Source organism: Leptosomus discolor, chromosome 2, assembly GCF_034619465.1.
Source record: "Leptosomus discolor isolate bLepDis1 chromosome 2, bLepDis1.hap2, whole genome shotgun sequence".
Classification (NCBI taxonomy): Eukaryota; Metazoa; Chordata; class Aves; order Leptosomiformes; family Leptosomidae; genus Leptosomus; species Leptosomus discolor.
The window spans coordinates 128,186,810-128,202,292 of NC_141392.1; the positions used below are offsets into that span (position 1 = coordinate 128,186,810).

The window sequence follows — 15,483 nt, forward strand, 5'->3', positions numbered from 1 at the left end:
GCTTGTTTCTCCCGCCTTGCTCCTCGTGGTGGCAGTTGGGGACCAGCTGAGGCTGAGCAGCCTCCTGGAGATGGTGGAGGACTGGAACTCTGGATATGGTGGAGCACTTGCTTGGCACGTGTGACCCTCAGGAAGCAATAGCTCTTGGCCTGGAGGAGTGAGCGAGGAAGGCCTTGCCCCTGCAGTTCAGCCCCACACCCTCTCACGAGTGAAATGAGCTGGTTTTTAAAGGAAAGCTCTGCCTTTATAAGGAAATAAACTGAGTTTTTTACTGTTGTCATTTGGGTTTGAGTCCTGGATGGGGGGCCGTGCAGAAGTATGTGAAGTACTATGTCTCTGCTGTGCTGCCCGAGAGAGGCTTCCTCGCCTGCAGTGAGGGCCTGGGCTGCGCTCTGAGCTCGTGGAGCCTGCAGCTGCCCTGGAGCTCACACGTCTTCCTCAGCTCCTGGCCCTGAGGGAGCCGTTCCCCCTGTGCTGAGGGCTGCTGGGGCCCAGGGTGACCCTTGTCATCTGGGGGGAGGGGGGGGCCCTGGTTCAGGCTGTGCTGGACCGTGTGTCTTGAGCACCGGTGGACATCATTGCACCGACAGGAGCCGACCAGGCTGAGGCCACCGAGGGCATGAGCCCCCTGTGTGCCAGCCGGTCTCAACCTCTCCCCGTGTGCCTGCTCTGCTCTGGGGTGCCTTTGCCCTGCTGCACGCCTGGCTGCGGTCTGGAGACCTGGGCAAGCCATGCACTTGCTTTCCTTCCCCAGGCGGAGCAGGGGAGGCTGCAGCCAGCAGGAGATCTGGTTTCTCTGGCAAGGAACGGCTTGCAGTGCTTTCTGGCTGCAGCCCTTGCTGCTGGGTTCCTGCCACATCGCAGCACATCTCCCCTTCGAAGGCTGGTGCCACAGACAGCCCCAGCCGAGCAGTGCTCCCCGTGTGCAGCCTGGGGCGGCAGAGCTGCTTTCCCAGGGGTGCCTGGGCAGGTCTGTGGGGAAGGTTCGGGTGCCCGCGGGTCAGTCAAGAGCTGCGTGCTGTTCTTCTCAGTTGTTTTTGCATGTTGCTGTGCTCTCACGCCTTTCCTCCCACAGCTGAGGGCACAGAGCAACCTGTGGATGTTACTGGTGGTGTTAGGGTGAGCAGGTCATTGTCAGCTCCTCGGCTTCCAGCACTGAGGGATGGGTGACCTGTTGGTGGTGTGGGTTTAACAGCCCTTGATGTGGCTTCCTGCCCTATGCCGAACCAGGCTGCTTGGCATCCATGCTGCCCTGCAGCTGTGCGCTGCGGGTAGTCCTGAGGGGCGGACAGTGTCGCTGCTAATGCTGGCACATGCCGATTGCTTCACTCACCCTTTGCTCTTGTCCTGTGAATAAAGCGCTCTCCCCTGCCACTGGGGAGGGCAGTGGGCTCTACCCTCCTGCCTGGGTAGCTGTCACATCTCCAGGCAGAAGTGCTCCAAGCAGTTTGACAGCCTCTCTCCCTGGGACTCAGGGTTGCTGTATAGCTCTTTGCTGACTATGCGAAACATGCAGCCCTGTATGGCTTCTTGCAGGGCTTCGTGGCTGCCAGTTCTGCCGTTAGTCCTGGCTTCAAGCAGCTGTTGCTGCAGTGAGCAAACTGCTTCCCATCTCGACCTTGTGTGTGCGAGAGCCCTGGCCACGTCTGTTCTGTCTAGTGATGTACAAGCTAGCAATCACCCATACATGTGCCAACACTGGTCAACAGCTCTCAAACTGGCATGCCAGAATTGCTCTGCATGAGCCACGCAGACCTTTCCTGTTGCCACTGCGGTGCTGGTGCTGCCGGGTGGGTGTGGGTGTGTGTCCTGCTCTGCCCTGGCACCATGACAGGCATTTGCACCGTCCCATGCTGGTGCTGCCAGACTCGTGTGCAGGGTGCATGCTTGCACGTGCATCAGAAAACACCTTGGTCCAACACTGCTGTTGGCTTTCCTGTGCAGCACGCATCTCTGCAGTTCCCTGCCTTCCTGCGCTGCTGCCATGGGCTGAGAAAGGAAGGTGGCTTGGCATTTGGGGTTTGGTTTGTTTCATGTTGTTGTTGTGTTTTTTTTGTTTTTCTTGGGAAGGTGTGGGGTGTTTGTTTGTTTGGGTTTTTTTTTGCCTCAATACCACACCCTGATTTTACATTTAATGTGACAGGCTTTTGTGCTCCTTTTTTTTTTTTTTTTTTTTTTTCTTATTTGACCACAACCATTGCATTTTGACTTACATTTTTTCAGTGCCTTCCCCAGTTCTCAACTCTGCTGCACAGTCAGGCTCCTTTGTTTCTTTGTGTGCACCTCTGGTCTGGTTAAAGAACTCATGATAGTAGCACATGTCTGCTCTGACCCTCCAGGACAGCCCCTCTAAATGTTTTTCCAGGGCACCAGAGCATTTCCAAACACATGTATTTCTGATAGTTCTAATTTTTTTAATGCATGTCCCTAAAAAGCAAAAGTTAGCTGGCAAAACAAGGTCGTTTGTCTCTCTGGTGCTATGGGCATGCTCCCTGCAGCCCAAGTTACGGCACAGCAGCACTTGCACCCCCACCACCATGGTGCTCTGGCTCCTCAGGTAGCCCTCACCTCACCTGCCCAGGGAACAGCACAGTCCCCAGCAGCCTGCTGGGATCTGGCCTCATCCTTCCTGGCCCTGCTGCCAGGGTGTCTCTGCTCTCTGCAGCCCACTTTGTTTGTGCAGAGAACGCAGCTGTGATGCCATCCTCAGTGGGACAGTCTGTAACTGCAACTTGTTCAGCATGCAGCACTGTCACTCCCTCGAGGGCCAGAGAGGTGTGCAAGACAGCCTTAGAGCTCCTGCAGCTCTTGCACAGCATGCAAGAATAGGTCTCCTTGTAAGGGCCGTACACACTTGTTCAAAAAGTGCTGGTACACATAGGCGGCCCCCCCCCCCCCCCCCGCAACTCTGCAGGGACAATGCTGCCGTTGAGCCAGGATGCTTTTATTGAAAAGACCCTGCCACAGGAGTTACCTATCCCATCCCTTCCCCACCTAGTCCTGCAGCAAGAGCTGAGCAGCACCTGGAAGGAAGAGTCCTGAAAGTGCTTTACTGGGAGGTTTATTCCTGGAAGACGCTGGATCCTGTGATGCTTGAGTCCAGGGCTGCAGAGCCATCACCCCAGCTCAGTGACAGGCCGCAGAGCAGAGCACAGAGGGAGAGCAGCAGCCAGGGCACCAGCTGCCACCTCTGCAGCAGAGAGCCTCGTATCACCCTGTTCCCTCCTGTTGCCGGCAAGAGGGCATGCCTGGGCCCGGCCTCAGCCTCGGACACAGAGCAGGGCAGATACCCACTGAGAGACTTCTGCCTGCAAGCTCTGGGGAGCAAACAAGCACAGTCCAGACATCACCACTCCACCAGCCCCAGGGTGGTCGATGGCTCACGTTGTCCTTGCATAAGCGGGCAGACTGGGCATACACCAGCAAGCCAGCGCTCCACCAGCCCTGGGGATTGAGGGCCAGCCCTTTCCAACAGGTACCAGGTACAGGCCATGGGACCAGGTCCAGGAGCAGGAACATCAGCAGTGACCGTACCCCCGGCAAGACAGCAGGAGCCAGGAACGGGACGCGATGCTGTTGAAGCTAGGGTTGTCCTCAGAGCGGTGATGAGCTCTGCAGCGCACGTCCTGTCAAGCCTGCCGAGATCTTGCTGGGCCTCACCACGTTCTCTCCCGCCAGCGCAGGCATTGCACTGCTCACAGGGCGCTCAGCAGCTCCCCCACAACAGCTTGAATGTGTCAGGACTGAGCCTTACCAGGGAAATGGCAAAGTCGAAGCCATGCCCTGGCGCTGCCTGCTCACACAGCTCTGTGGGGCTCACGCCACCTCACAGAACGGCTCCTACTGGCACCCCCTGCCCTAGCTGCAGGTCGGCCAGGCACAGTGGTCGCACTAGCTCCTCATGCTCGTTTGTGTCTCTGTCCCCTGCAGCAGGGAGAGGTCTGATGGTGGGGTGCAGTGGAGCCCTGTTCTTCAGCAGGGATCCTCTTCAGCTGTGCTCACTGGGCCCAGCTCCACAGACAAACCCTCCTGCCACCTGGCCACGACTTCCCCAGCAGCACTGGGGCCCACACTGCCCCATCCCCTCCATCTCAGGGCCAAAAGGGGAGCAGCTCCTGCCTTTCTCAGGCAGCCCTCCGAGCCAAGACACAGCAGCTGAGAGAAGGTCTGCCCCAGGCTGCCTGCCGGGCAGGCGTCCCGTGCCACACGGCTGCACACAGGCCTTTGGCCAAGCCAGCACGCAGGGACGTTGCCTCCATGCAAGCCAGCGCACCAGCCCCTCTGCTCCCCCGGGCTTGCACCCCTGGGCTGGTGGCATGGCCCCCTGCCCTTTCTCAGCTCCAGTGGCAGGGAAGCGGGGCCAGGCATGCGGGATGGGCAGGGCCACGCGCTGCATGCACGGCTGGGAGCCGGCTCCATGCACATCCCTGGACAGGCGCCCTCGGGAAAGCGTAAGTTCTGATACGCGGATCTTCGCATGCAGAGTTCCAGGCTGGGTGCCCGGTGCTGCCTCTTCTTCCAAGGCCTGCTTTGGCTCTGGCAGGACGCCCAGGACCCCAGACGCAGAGCTGGTGCTGCACTTACACCTCGATTATATTGACCGAGGGAGACTTCTTCTATGAGAGAAAAATCTGCTTTAAGGCCCTGCTTTGCTAAGCCCCTGGGATGCAGACCCCACGGCAGAGCCCCCAGCCCCCCACGGCAGGCACCAAGACCAGCAGATCTCCTCTGCAACAGGGCTGCCAGCTGCAGCCGAGCCGAGGTGTGGCTGAGCTGCCGCAGAGACCTGGCTTCAGCATCTCCCGCTGAGACCAAGGGAGCTAACCTGAAACCCCGGCCTTTGGCACTGACGGGCTCTCCTGGGTGAACCAGCCGCCCTGCCCCACACTCTTCAGCCTCCAGGGCTTGCAGATGTCTGGTGACTTCTATCTGCTCCCTCGTGGTAGCCACGCTACACCTGATGTCCTTGGACAGGAGGTAGGTGCAGGGTCAGAGCAGAAAAGGTGAGTGAGGGGGTAGAAGGACGCCTGCCATGGGGCAGAGAATCCACAAAGCATGGGATGACAGGTGTGGAGGGACACACGAGGCTTGCCGAGTGCCAGGCACGTCTCACTGCCATGCCCCTCGTGACAGCTCTGGCGTGTGCCAAGGCAGCGGAAGGCTGCAGATGGCAAGGTGGATTTTCTCAAAAACTGTTGCAAGCACGAGCAGGTGCTTTCCTTTACACTAAAAGGAATGTGCTCATTGAAGAGCACAGCAGATACATGAATTCAGGGAAGGCGCTGGGAAAGGGAAGGGGCCCTGGTTGCTGCAGATGTGTTTTGCAGCTCAGCCCTTGCACACAGAAGCAGGGTGCACGAGGCGAGCGTCCCTATGACCACATTTCATAACAGGTCTCAGATCGGGAGCTGCACTGTTGCCTGCTACTTTACAGCACCTTGTCCCTGAAGCCAGGAGGGGAAACGAATGCAGAGCTTTTTCTTTCCTATACCTTGTTCCCAGCTTTGTAACACAGGACTGCAAGAATAAACTTGCAGTTGTCACCTGCAAGGATGCCAATAGCATGGTGAATGCAAAAAGACCAAGTGAGATGCATCAGCCCTGTACAGGTGAACTTGGCAAGCACCAGGAGCAGGCCTTTGCAGCCCTATATGAACAGGGTCAGTTCGAAGCAGGGATCCAAGAGGAGGGAGTGTTTTTGGCAAGGAGTAATCAGAAAGCTGGAAAATCTGGAGGAAGAGAACTGGGGCCCTGAAGTCCAAACAGGAGGCTTCTGCTCCTGACATCTGCTGGAAACCAAGATGTGGAAGCAGAGGGGCAGTTAGGCAAGAGAGTGAGCAGAGTTCCCACCACTGACAGAAGAGGCAGAGGAGACACAAGGGAAAACCTAATGCAAGGTCCCGTTAGAGCATGCGCATCATTTGTCAAGTAACGAAGGGAGAAATGGCAGGTGCTGAGGCAACAGCCAGACGAAAGTACTGCTCCCTCCCCATCCATAGCTGAGCACAGTACCTCCGTTAGGGTGGGGAAGGGGCTCTAGGGTCCTTCCCATGAATGACTTGTGTGGTGATGGCCTGCAGCAGGCCCCAGTGAAGGCAGAGAGTGAGCAGCGATAGACCAGTGCAGAACCATAAGAACAGCTGCCCCAGCTTGTCTGCCTCCTGCCTGAACAGGCCAGGGGCTAGACCAGTCTACGGGATGCAGAAGCGGTGCAGCCTTGGAGGGGCATGGCGAAGGGGCTGTTAACGGTGAGAGGACAGGTACCACCCAGCAACGTGGGAGCCATCCCCGCTGATGTATCCTGCCGTCTCTTCCAATGTTTCTCCTGCAGCCACCCATGGGGCACGCGCACTGCCCCAGAGAGACTAGGGACACCCTGAAACCCCTCCGTTTTTAGGGCGAGAGCATAAGATGGGGTGTTTCTGTTTCTGGAGAGAGCCAGAACCTGTCCAGGCAGCAAGCCACAGCAGACGTCGTACACCACCCCTCGTGCCAGCCCACCCCACTCACCTTGCTCCGCAGCAGCCCTCCGCTTGGTCGCTCTGGCGTGCTGTGCTCCGAGGACGGCTTGGTCTTTTCCTTGTTGTTGTTGGAGTCATTGTCCTTGATGATGTCATACTGTCTGCAGAAGAGGGCGATCACCGCTGCCAAAAGACGGGGGATGAAGGACTCCCTCACACTGGCTGTCCCCTGCCTCCCCTCCCCACAGCATCCCAGCTGGAGAGCAGTCAGGCCCAGGGCACCCTGAGGCGCTGGTCACCCACCCCCTCCACCTGCATCAGCCTGGGCCACCCCAGGCACCTCTGCATGTGCGCCCAGGCCAGTCTCCTTGGGCAGGCGAGGCACTGATGCGGCTAAAGCCATCAGGGCACACGTGAGGTGCTCGGTGCCTACAGCTCAGGGCTCTGAGGCCAAAGGCAGATGTTGAGGCACTTGGAGAGGGACAGCTCTTGAGGTCAGTGGGCAGCTGAGCGGGTTTCTGAGTGCCTCCAGCCCAGCACTAAAGTTAGTGGTCTAGTGCTTGGGACCCTCACAACAGCCCGCCCTTGGCTTTGTCCTGTCTTGCAAACTGACTGTGGGGTCAGTCACTCTATCATGGTTTTACAGCACCCATCTCATGTCCCGCACCTTGGGATCCTGGACACAGGACTCCGGAGCAACGTTCTGAATGGTAATCATTAGGTCTGCTGGAACCATTCAAACCACAGCACATTATCACAGCCACCCGCAGACTGGACCTGATTCCTCCCTGCTGGCACTCTGACACACCAACCTGCATGAGGTGTAAGCTAGCAGCAGCCATCTTGCATTTTCTTCCAGTGCACTAGAAAAGTGTTCAAGGCCAGGACAAGGAGAGATTCCTGCAAGATGCCACTAGAAAATCCACATTTACTGGGAAGGGAGTAGGGGACAAATGACTTCCCATTCACAGCAGCTGCATGTGACCAGTCAGGAGCTGACTGTTATCTCCTAGGCTTCCTTGCTCCCAGGGCAACCTGCTGTTTGCTAGAGCACTGGCTTTAGTCAGGTGCTGTACAGGAGCAAATTGCCCATCTTACAGTTTTAGCAGACTGAGGCACAGCCACTACCAGCCAGTGCGGCAATTTTATCAGACGTCAGGCGAGCTAGCGAAGGCCCAAGTTGCGTGATATAGTTCATGTCAGCTGGGATGCTCCCACCCTGTAATTCTGTATTGCTTGGGTCCCACATTGTCTCCTGCTCTTCCAGCACAGCAGCCAGGCCAGCCAGCCCATGTGCTCTAGTCCATCACTGCTGAGCAGTGGCTGTGGTTGCTCCTTTTACCCCACTGGCTCAAGCTCCTACAGAGACTCAGTGCGCTTACTGGAAAGGATTCAGACCCACACCAAGATGCCCTTGCGCTCTCTTGAGCCACATCCTCTTCGTGGACCCTGGACTGCACCTCTGCCCCAGCCTGCTGGAACGCTGCTTGTGGCACTCACCTGCCCACATGAGCAGCACAGCCACGATGATGATAATCTCGCCTGTCTGCAGCTGCCTGTTTTTGTCCAGCCCTTCCATGGTGATGTCACCTGCAGCAAAGAGAACTCGGGCACATCTGGCAGCAGATACCCTCCCACCAGAACCTACTTCAGGACCAGCAGCACTGGAGGATCTGAGAAGGAGCTCCAGAGGAGAGAGGCCCACCTCCCCCAAACAAGGACGGGTGTGGAATGACGTCTTGGCTGGGGAGAGGACATGCAGCCTGTGGCCTTCCTGTATCAGATGAGCCATCCTCGCTACCACAGGCAGTCAGGGATTCTAACAGCTTGTTTGGGTTCAAGTAGGGACTGCACAATGCATGGGAGATGTCATTGAGGTTACTCCCTATGTAAGGACCAGGGCAGGTTATGAAGGCCCCGAGTTGAATACAAAAGTCCTGAGGAAAGTAAACCGTCTGCTTGCCCTGTTATACTCTTCTCAAGTCACCCTCTTATGGCTAGTGCTGGAGACAGACTCCTGTGCCTAGTGGACCCCCTCTGGGCACCATCTCTCTTGGATTCTTGGATCATCTCTCATGGACCAGTACACAGGCAACCCCAAGGCAAGAAGGCATAACATGGATACGAGTAGGAAAGGAGACTGTGGGGCTCTGTCATTTGTCCTTTGGTAGCTTGCAGGCTGGGAGATCTGGGAGCCTGTTCAACATGTGCTTCCTACGGGCAGCAGCTGAGCAGGCCACAGCAGTTGTCGTGGCCACAGCCTGCTTAGGTGAACAGGGCACCAAGACCTGGGATAGGAGGGCTGTAAACCAGGGCCTGGGGACATTGTCAGAGCCACAACGGACACCACACCAGCCTGTACAATCCTGCTACCCCTTATGACCCTGTGTGTCCCAAGCAGCCTGCTGCTCAGGGCAGCACCTTCCTTGCTGGCTGCTGGATCCCTGCCCATGTGCTGTGGAGACGTCCAGCTTGGCCCCACCAGCAGCACCTGGGCGAGCTGGAAGGAGCTGCCTCACCTTGGTTGGAGCTGTTGGAAGGGAGGCGGTCGGTCTCCTTCAGGGTCCGGAAGTGGACGCGCTTACTGGCCTGGCTTTCTCCGTACAGGCCGATGCTCTGCACCTGGATGATGTAGTCGGCATCCTCCGCCAAGTCCCACAGCACGCAGGCCCGGTTGGTGGTGTTCACCTCCCGGATGAAGCGCTGCATCTGTCCATCTTGCCGCTGTCAGAGTGAAGAGCTGTCATCCCCAGGAGGCTGTTACCCGCTGCGCCAGGCACAGGCCCCTGTCTGCAGGGCTGTGCTGGGCACACTGCCCTTACTCCTCCCTTCCCGGGCAATCATCCACCCCTGGGGCGGGCCAGGCTGGCCAGCACTTTGCTATGCGGCATCCCTGTGCGGCCTGAGAGCCAGGTGCCTCCCTGGAAAAGCCACCGCCATCTGGGGCTGTGGAGGCAGAGCAAGGCAAGCAAAGAAGGGTTATGTCATGGCTGAAGCACCATCCTTATCCAGAAAAATCACAGGGAAGATGCTGAAGGGACAGCTACCCCAGGTGCAGCCCACGGTCTGCTGCCTCCTACCAGGATGGATGGCTCAGACAGGGCGCCCTGGCAGGGGCTGCTCAACGGCAGAGGTGTCCTCAGGCAGGTGCCAGAGGAGCTCCAAATTGCAGCAAAAGGGCTGACATAGGAGCATGCTGGTAATCAGTGAGAGGGGTCCCCAGCCCCCTGGGGACGAAGCCTGGATACCTGCTGTAAGATGGCATAGCCGATGACCACGTCTCCTTCTGGGACGTCCCAGGAGACTGTGGCAGAGTTTGCCTTCAGCTGCGTCACAGTCACGTTGACAGGGGACGGTGGCCTGTCTGGGTGAGCCAGGGATGGACCGAGGCAAGGCACAGGAAAGAGGCAAAAGAAGATGTCTCAGAACAGGCACTCGCCCCTGCACACCACCATGGGGGCCGCTCCAACATCTGTCCATGGCAGCACATTGGCCAGGGCTACAGGGAGCAGCTTCTCTGGTGAAGCTGTCCCCAGGAGAGGAGTGGCACAGCAGCTGCACAAGGCTGAGCCCCTGCCAGCAACAACACACGCAAGGCATGGTGCTTCCTGGGCTGTGGGGGGGAGGTGGGCAGGCACACAGCTACTCCCTGCCTGGGCAGCTACCCTTCTGTGGCACCCGCCGGCTTTGGCAGTCTCTGCTCGCTGGCCAGGACTCCTCCCTGCCTGGCTGTTGGCGAGAGATGTGCTCACTGCACACCTCACCCTCTGCAGTGTCCTACAGCGGGGAAGGAGGACAAGCTCGTGAGGCATCTGACTGGCTCTTCTCTAAAGGGCTCGCTTGCAGTGGCAGACATAGCCCATTGCTCATAACACACGTTCCACGTAAAAGGGATTAGCAATGCTGACCATGTGCCCAGGCTGCCAGATCCAGCTGAAGACACGAAGAGCCCCCAGTAGGCTCCTTCCACCTGGCAGACACCGAAAGGGGAAACGCATGAAGGCCTGTCCTGAGCAAAAAAGAATCAGAGTTCAAGAGACTGTCATGGCAATTTAACAAGTCCCTGCAGCTCAAAATCACATGAAAAGAAAAGTCCCTGCAGCCTGTCTCGGAGCACTGCAGAGACCCTGCTGTCACAGACACAGAGGAGACTGACATTCACATCAGTTCTTCACGAGGGCATCTGCTTGCAGATCTGAGGTACCTTCACTGCTGCTCAGATGGTCATCTGTTGGAAAGTTTATGTCATTCAGCTCCAGCACTAGTAGAAGCAGGGCTGCCCGGCATGACACGTTCCTGTCCAGCCTGGGCACAGAGCAGATCCTTGGCAGGGAAGTCCCATGTTTCTGCAGGGTCCAGAAAGTCCAAACAAATCCTACATTAATGCAATTCTTCTACCAAGACTGTGATGGTAAAATCAGGCTCCTCTAAGCTCTGGGGCTGCCCTGGGGATATGCACATCACGAATGCCTGGCACACCACCCAGAGCTGCGTAGGAAGCAGCCCAGACACAGTATTTATATATCAACTGTGACAGAAAAATGGGGCAACTTGGAATAAACACACTGTGCAACTCAATCTGGCCATCTCATCTGCCTGGCATTACTCCTTGCTCTAGAGTGGGGAGGAAATGCAGAGCTGACTTTCCCAGCAGTGCAATGCCATCGGCTGCAAAGCTGGCAGCAACACTCGGCCGTTGCTGTCCTTCAGAAAGCTGGCCTGACTGACCCATGGTCTGCACCATCACCGTTTTGAGATTTCACAGCACTAAGAGCATGGCAGGATCCTATACAGGTACACAGACCTGCACACAAAGCCAAATTTTGTCTGGAAATTAGACACAGGAGCTCATGAAGACAGACACTGAGGCTACTGTTTGTGTGTCCTCTCTCCCTGTAAACAAGACAGCATCCTTCTACAAGCTGCTTGTGTGGAACAAGTTCAATGCTGCAATTTATATAGATAGAAAAAGAGCCCCAGAGGGCACCTGAGATCAAGAAAAAAAGACAACCATAATGCCACCAAGCACAGTTAGAGTGACAAGGAAAGGTAATTTCTGCAGGTCAGCTATTTAAATGCATTAATTCACATTTGAATATACCCAGCTCCAGATCAAACCAGAAAAGGCTGTGATTCCCACTCTGAGAAATGCAGGGTTGTGGTCTGCCACGAGCAACTAAGACAGGTAGGAGACAGAGCCCAGAAAACATGTTCTCAGTGAGACACTGGGGCTGAGTCCGTCCCCAACAGAAGCCTGCAGCATCACCAGGAGACAGAGTCATTGGAGACGACACGAACAAGGACATCACAGGACGCTGTGCCTTCTCTTTCGGAACGGGAGGCTGGTAAACTAGAAAGGACTCAAAGATACACTCAAACCTTTATCCCATGAAGAGTGTGTCTCCTCAAGAGTTTTGCCGGTGGGAATCTGGTTCATCACTCTAACCTGTGAGAGGAGTCTCTGAGCCATGTCCTTATCTGCACACCCTGGTCTCCCACAAGCCAACAGCAAAACAGGCTGAACAAAGCTGCAGTCCCCAGACCTGGCCGCTGACTGTGGCACGTCTGTTCTGCCCACACAGGAGCCGAGTTCCCCACAGATGCGGTCTGGTTTTCCACTCCAGCCATGGCCAGTGTGCTAGTTAGTTGCACAACTGAGGGCTGAGATGTACACAGCACCCTGTCACCACTCCCTTGCACCGTCTCAGGCAGAAGTATTTCAAAGCGGGGGGGGGGGGGGCGGGGGGCTGCAATGTTTCTGCTAGCCTTCGGGCGTAAGAACAGTTGTCCAAGGCTACCACTACACCAGCAAATGTCAGGAGGTCAGGAACAGCCCAGGAATTCAGTGGTGGAAACTGGTCCTGGGAACTGCTTTGGTCCGAACCAGCCAGTATGTACCCAAACCACCCTTGGGCACACCTTGGGAGTTAGCACGAGCCACGAACCATTCTTAGCAAGCAGCACCGATGTGCTCTCCTCTTTGGAACTCATGAGCTTAGTGCTATGGATGTGACCAGACCCTGCCAGCTGGCCTCAGGACAAGAACAGGACCTGGTGCTTCACAGGATACATCTACAGTAATAAATTAGTTCACATCTAACAGAATGAGAAGAGGCCTGAACAGGCTCAAAAGGGGGCAGCTGGATTTCCCAACTTTTAAGCGTATGTGAGGAAATGAAAGGCAAGGGTCTGACACCTCTGCAATGCAAAAGTGTGTGGATGGAGCTCGTAGCAGGCTCCCTGCTCTGCAAAGGAATTTTCTAGGCTTCTGCAGGGAGCCCAACCTGGCGAGCCCAGGTTTTCAGGCTGTGGACTACGAGACATGGCCCTGGGGCCGAGTCGCTCTATGATTTGAGAACAAGAGCAATGCACAGATCCACGAGTCATGCTGCTGGGTCCACACGGGGCTGACAGTATTGCTTGAACTGTACTTAGCCAGAGCTTGCACAGGCCCTGTGTAGGTCGCTTCACTCACTGACAGCAGAAAGGCATCCCAGGGGCAATACCACCCTGCTATCAAACTGCAAAGACAGTTCACTCAAAGCCAGCGTGATCTGCTATTACACCCAGAGCCAATCCCCAACTGTCCCAAATGGAGGGAGGGGAGGGTGAGAGTACGTGGGGGCACGGCAGAGCCACGGCGCGCATGGCTAGTCTGTGCTTCAGACCTCATGCATCGTAAACACACTTTGTGCAGGCTCCAGGCAAGCAGACCTGAACCTGTGTGACAGTGAGACCTGGATGTGTCCAGGCTGCAGTTCTTCACTGGAAAGATGAGTGTCCCTTGGTCAATTCGCAGTTCAGCAAACTGCAGAAAAGACGTTTCCAAGCATATGGGATTTGCACGCCTAGCAGGAAGAGACAAGGAGTTTTGGAAGTCAAAAATAGAGAAGTTTACCCTAGAAACACGGGGCAATTTTTAATCCCAAGGATATGCAAAATGAGACCCCACTGAAAGTTGTTATGACAAGCCCTCTGAAGCACAGCTCACACCATAGAAAGCTCTGGATGGGATCCCCACATTAAGCCTAACATTCTCCAGCCTGCTCCGTAGCTGAGGTCAGAGCAGTTTCACGCCAGAGCTGTTGCCATAAAGATCTGCAAGTGCACGGGCTCCAAAAAACGTACTCTCTGAAGCCAACTATTAAAAACATTCCTATAAAGCCAAGATGCTCCAACACCATGCTGGGCTCTCCAGGGAGAAGCCCTGCCCAATGCATTAATAGCTAATGATTCTGCATCATTTATAAGTTATCCAGCTTCACTTTTGATTAAAGCCATAATAAGAAATGGGCACCACCAGAAAGAGAGCAATCAGTTGAGGCCTGGCACACCCTTTTGTCCTGTCAGTACAGCAGTGCATTCCTTTCAGGCCTGCTGAAGAGGTGGGAAGAGTTGGTCCTGTGTGCTGGAGCCAGCAGCACTGCAGCCTGAGGCTGGGCAGCAGGGAGGGCTGAGCACTGGACTAAATCTGCCACGCCACCTGGCCGTGTAGGTTAGAGAAGGGGCCAGACAGATGCCCCTCAAGAGTGATGCTGGCAGATATGGAGCTGCCTAGGGATGGGGCACAGCCCCACTGGTGTACTCCCCATACTGCTATGACTCCGGAGAGGGGACCTCACCTGCCCCTCGGCCCATGCCCTTGGGACTGCTGCTCAAGGGCACCCAGATGTTTGCCCAACACATCCCTGCAGCAGGGAGGTTAGCATCAGCCTGCACATCTAAAAATAAGTGACCCCTTTTTAATAGCCCTGACTGCATTTCTTCCTGAATCCGTCAGGCCCTAGAGTACATATTTTGCAAGGAGATCGAAAACATGGCAGAACACGTATGAGAACATGTCTGATGCTCACAATTCAATTTAATAAATCAGTAACCTGGCAAGGGGCAAACAGACAGCAGAAGGCTGCCACTGACACAGGGTCATTCAGACGAGTGGAGGGAAGAAAGGACAGAGGTACCCTGCGTGCCGACAGACCTCGGTGTCTCGGCAAACATCAGCCCAGAGAGAGCAAGGCAGGCAGGCGGCAGGAGCACCTGGCAGCCGGGGAGAGCCCACAGCCCAGCCCGCAGCACTGGAGCATCCCTGCCCAGGGGCACGGACTCTCTCGGGAGTCGCCGCTCGCCGGTGAGGGGCAAGGAGGGGAACGGGGAGTCCCGCCTCCGCGGGGCAAAGCGAGAGCCCGCGGTTCCCCGCCGCCTCGCCCAGAAGCGGGAGTCTTCGGGAGCCAAAGCCGCAGGCGGCGGCGGCGGCGACTCCAGGTGCCCCCGGGAGAGCCCGGTGCCCTCGGCGGAGGGAAACGCGGCCACACGATCGCGCCCCGTCCCACGGGGAGGAGGCGCCCCACGGCCGAGGGCACGGCCGGCTCGGAGGCCGCGGCGCCCCGGGGCCGGCCGCAGCCCCGAGGGCTGCCCGGGCCAGAGGGGGCAGGGCCAGGCCCCACGGGGTCGCGGCCGAGGCCAGGCCAGGGCCGGGGAGAGGCCGGCGGGAGGGTCCGGCCAGGGGCCCCAGCCCGCAGCAGGGTCCGGCCCACGGCGTCCCGTGCGGGGCCCGGCGAAGGGCGGGGTAGCGCCCCGGACAGCGCCCGACACGGTCCCTCGGCCGGGGAGCGCCAGCCCCGCGCCCGCGCCCAGCCCCGCCGCAGGCGGCAGCGCGGGCCCCCGGGAGCGGGGCGGCCGCCGGGCCCCGTGGCAGCGAGCGGGGCGAGGCGCGGCCCCCGGCCCGGCCCGCCTCGGCCCAGCCCGGCCCGGCCCGTCCCGTCCCGTCCCGGCGGCCCGGCCGTACTTACTGGCTCGCACGAGGCAGAGGTCGCAGCTGAAGAGCACTAGGACGGGGCTGAGGAACGCCGAGAAGCGGGCCATGGCGGCGGGCCGGCGCAGGGGCGCCCCGGACTGCGGCCCCGGCCCGGGCGGCAGCCCTGGCACCGGCCCGGCTCCCTGCGCCGCGGGACGGAGCGGGGCCGAGCCCCGGCCGCAGCGCGGGGGGGCGGAACAGCCGCCCGGACCTCCCCCGGCCCGCTCC

At 57.8% G+C, this 15,483-nt stretch overlaps 1 protein-coding gene across 1 annotated transcript; it reads right to left on the reverse strand.

Annotated features, from left to right (window-relative positions):
* Positions 1–4,580: 4,580 nt before the first annotated feature.
* FNDC4 (fibronectin type III domain containing 4) lies at positions 4,581–15,323 on the reverse strand. Its single transcript, XM_086461810.1, has 6 exons — positions 15,251–15,323; positions 9,710–9,825; positions 8,981–9,185; positions 7,962–8,051; positions 6,511–6,644; positions 4,581–4,616 (listed from the first exon to the last, which is right to left on the reverse strand). The coding sequence occupies exons 1-6, from the start codon at positions 15,321–15,323 to the stop codon at positions 4,581–4,583; spliced, it is 654 nt and encodes a 217-aa protein (XP_086317936.1).
* Between the last annotated feature and the right edge of the window lie 160 nt (positions 15,324–15,483).

Excerpts from the sequence above, each read along its gene's own strand:
- FNDC4 (XM_086461810.1), bottom strand. The coding sequence starts at position 15,323 with ATGGCCCGCTTCTCGGCGTTCCTCAGCCCCGTCCTAGTGCTCTTCAGC. Across the intron at positions 6,645-7,961 it reads TGTGCTGCTCATGTGGGCAG|CGGTGATCGCCCTCTTCTGC; the intron begins GTGAGTGCCACA and ends GTCTTTTGGCAG. Across the intron at positions 4,617-6,510 it reads GAGGGCTGCTGCGGAGCAAG|AAGAAGTCTCCCTCGGTCAA; the intron begins GTGAGTGGGGTG and ends TTTCTCTCATAG.